This window comes from Nanorana parkeri, unplaced genomic scaffold (assembly GCF_000935625.1).
Source record: "Nanorana parkeri isolate BGI_ZX_2015 unplaced genomic scaffold, ASM93562v1 scaffold4378, whole genome shotgun sequence".
Lineage (NCBI taxonomy): Eukaryota > Metazoa > Chordata > Amphibia > Anura > Dicroglossidae > Nanorana > Nanorana parkeri.
Genome location: NW_017310641.1, coordinates 12,134 through 13,137, shown reverse-complemented (window position 1 = coordinate 13,137; position 1,004 = coordinate 12,134). Strand labels below are relative to the sequence as shown.

At 42.3% G+C, this 1,004-nt stretch overlaps 1 protein-coding gene across 1 annotated transcript in view; it reads left to right on the top strand.

The window, feature by feature from the left end:
• The window catches only part of LOC108803874 (von Willebrand factor C domain-containing protein 2-like), a 1,730-nt gene that overhangs the window by 237 nt on the left and 489 nt on the right, over positions 1 to 1,004 (top strand). Inside the window, exon 2 of the mRNA XM_018575667.1 lies at positions 953 to 1,000. Within this exon, the coding sequence (XP_018431169.1) occupies positions 953 to 1,000 (48 nt within the window). The remainder of the gene's footprint in view (positions 1 to 952; positions 1,001 to 1,004) is intronic.

Below are 1,004 nucleotides of genomic sequence, written 5' to 3'. Positions count from 1 at the left end.
TGTTTTTATTTGTACCTGTTGTGGCAATGTGCAGGACAATGTCACCACAACGCAGGACAATGCGCACACCTCCCTGCACTGCGTTACGCTTCATTTTGAATGACACCCCAATGCACTTCTACAATAGCAGACAATGCGCCCCCATACGGAGGTGTGCCCGATTTTGGTTGCGTTGTGGTGCACTGACAGCTCATTCTATGAACGCCACGCACACACATGTACGCCACGCACACACATGTACGCCACGCACACATCATTCAGGTGCGGTAATACAATGTGGAGGGTCAGGGGGTGTCAATGGGACGTCTTCAGGACACGAGTCAGATTGATTCTTAAAATCACATTTCTAGGAAGAACTGTCGCTGTGCAGGAAGAGGTGCGGAGAGAGCGGACAGTGAGGAGGATGGAAGCCATGGGGGCATGTTGGGGATGATTGTATAGGGCAGTAGTGGCGAACCTCGGCACTTGTGATAGCAATAAAGTTAAGTGAAAAAAAATAAAAAAAATAAATATTAAATAAATTAGTACAAAATAATAAGAAATAATAATAAAAAAATAAAATGGTGATTTAAAGTGTAAAAAATAATAAGAAAAAAAAAGAGAAAATAATAAGAAAATAGTTATAAAAAAATAAACAATAATAAGATACAAAATTATAAAAAATAAAAAAAGTTAAAAAAAACAATTAAAAAAAAAGTAAAATTTGTCCTTCTAACAACCCTCTTCTTGGGGTGCACCCTCGATGAGCCTCTTTAGTATCAAAGTCTGACCAGCGTGGGAAAATGGCCGACAATGGCAGATTCTACTCCCTGAGGGTGACTGCGTCCCATAGAACATTCCCCAACGCTCACACAAGTCGGGTCATTGGAAGACGGCGTCTCCTCTCACTTGAGAAACACAAAGTACCCGAAATCAGTCGGCGATGAGAATGATTTGAACCCGTTTCTCTCTCTTTTCCCTTTGCAGGTCCAAACTGTTACGCGGATGCCGCCCAGAGGCGGGGC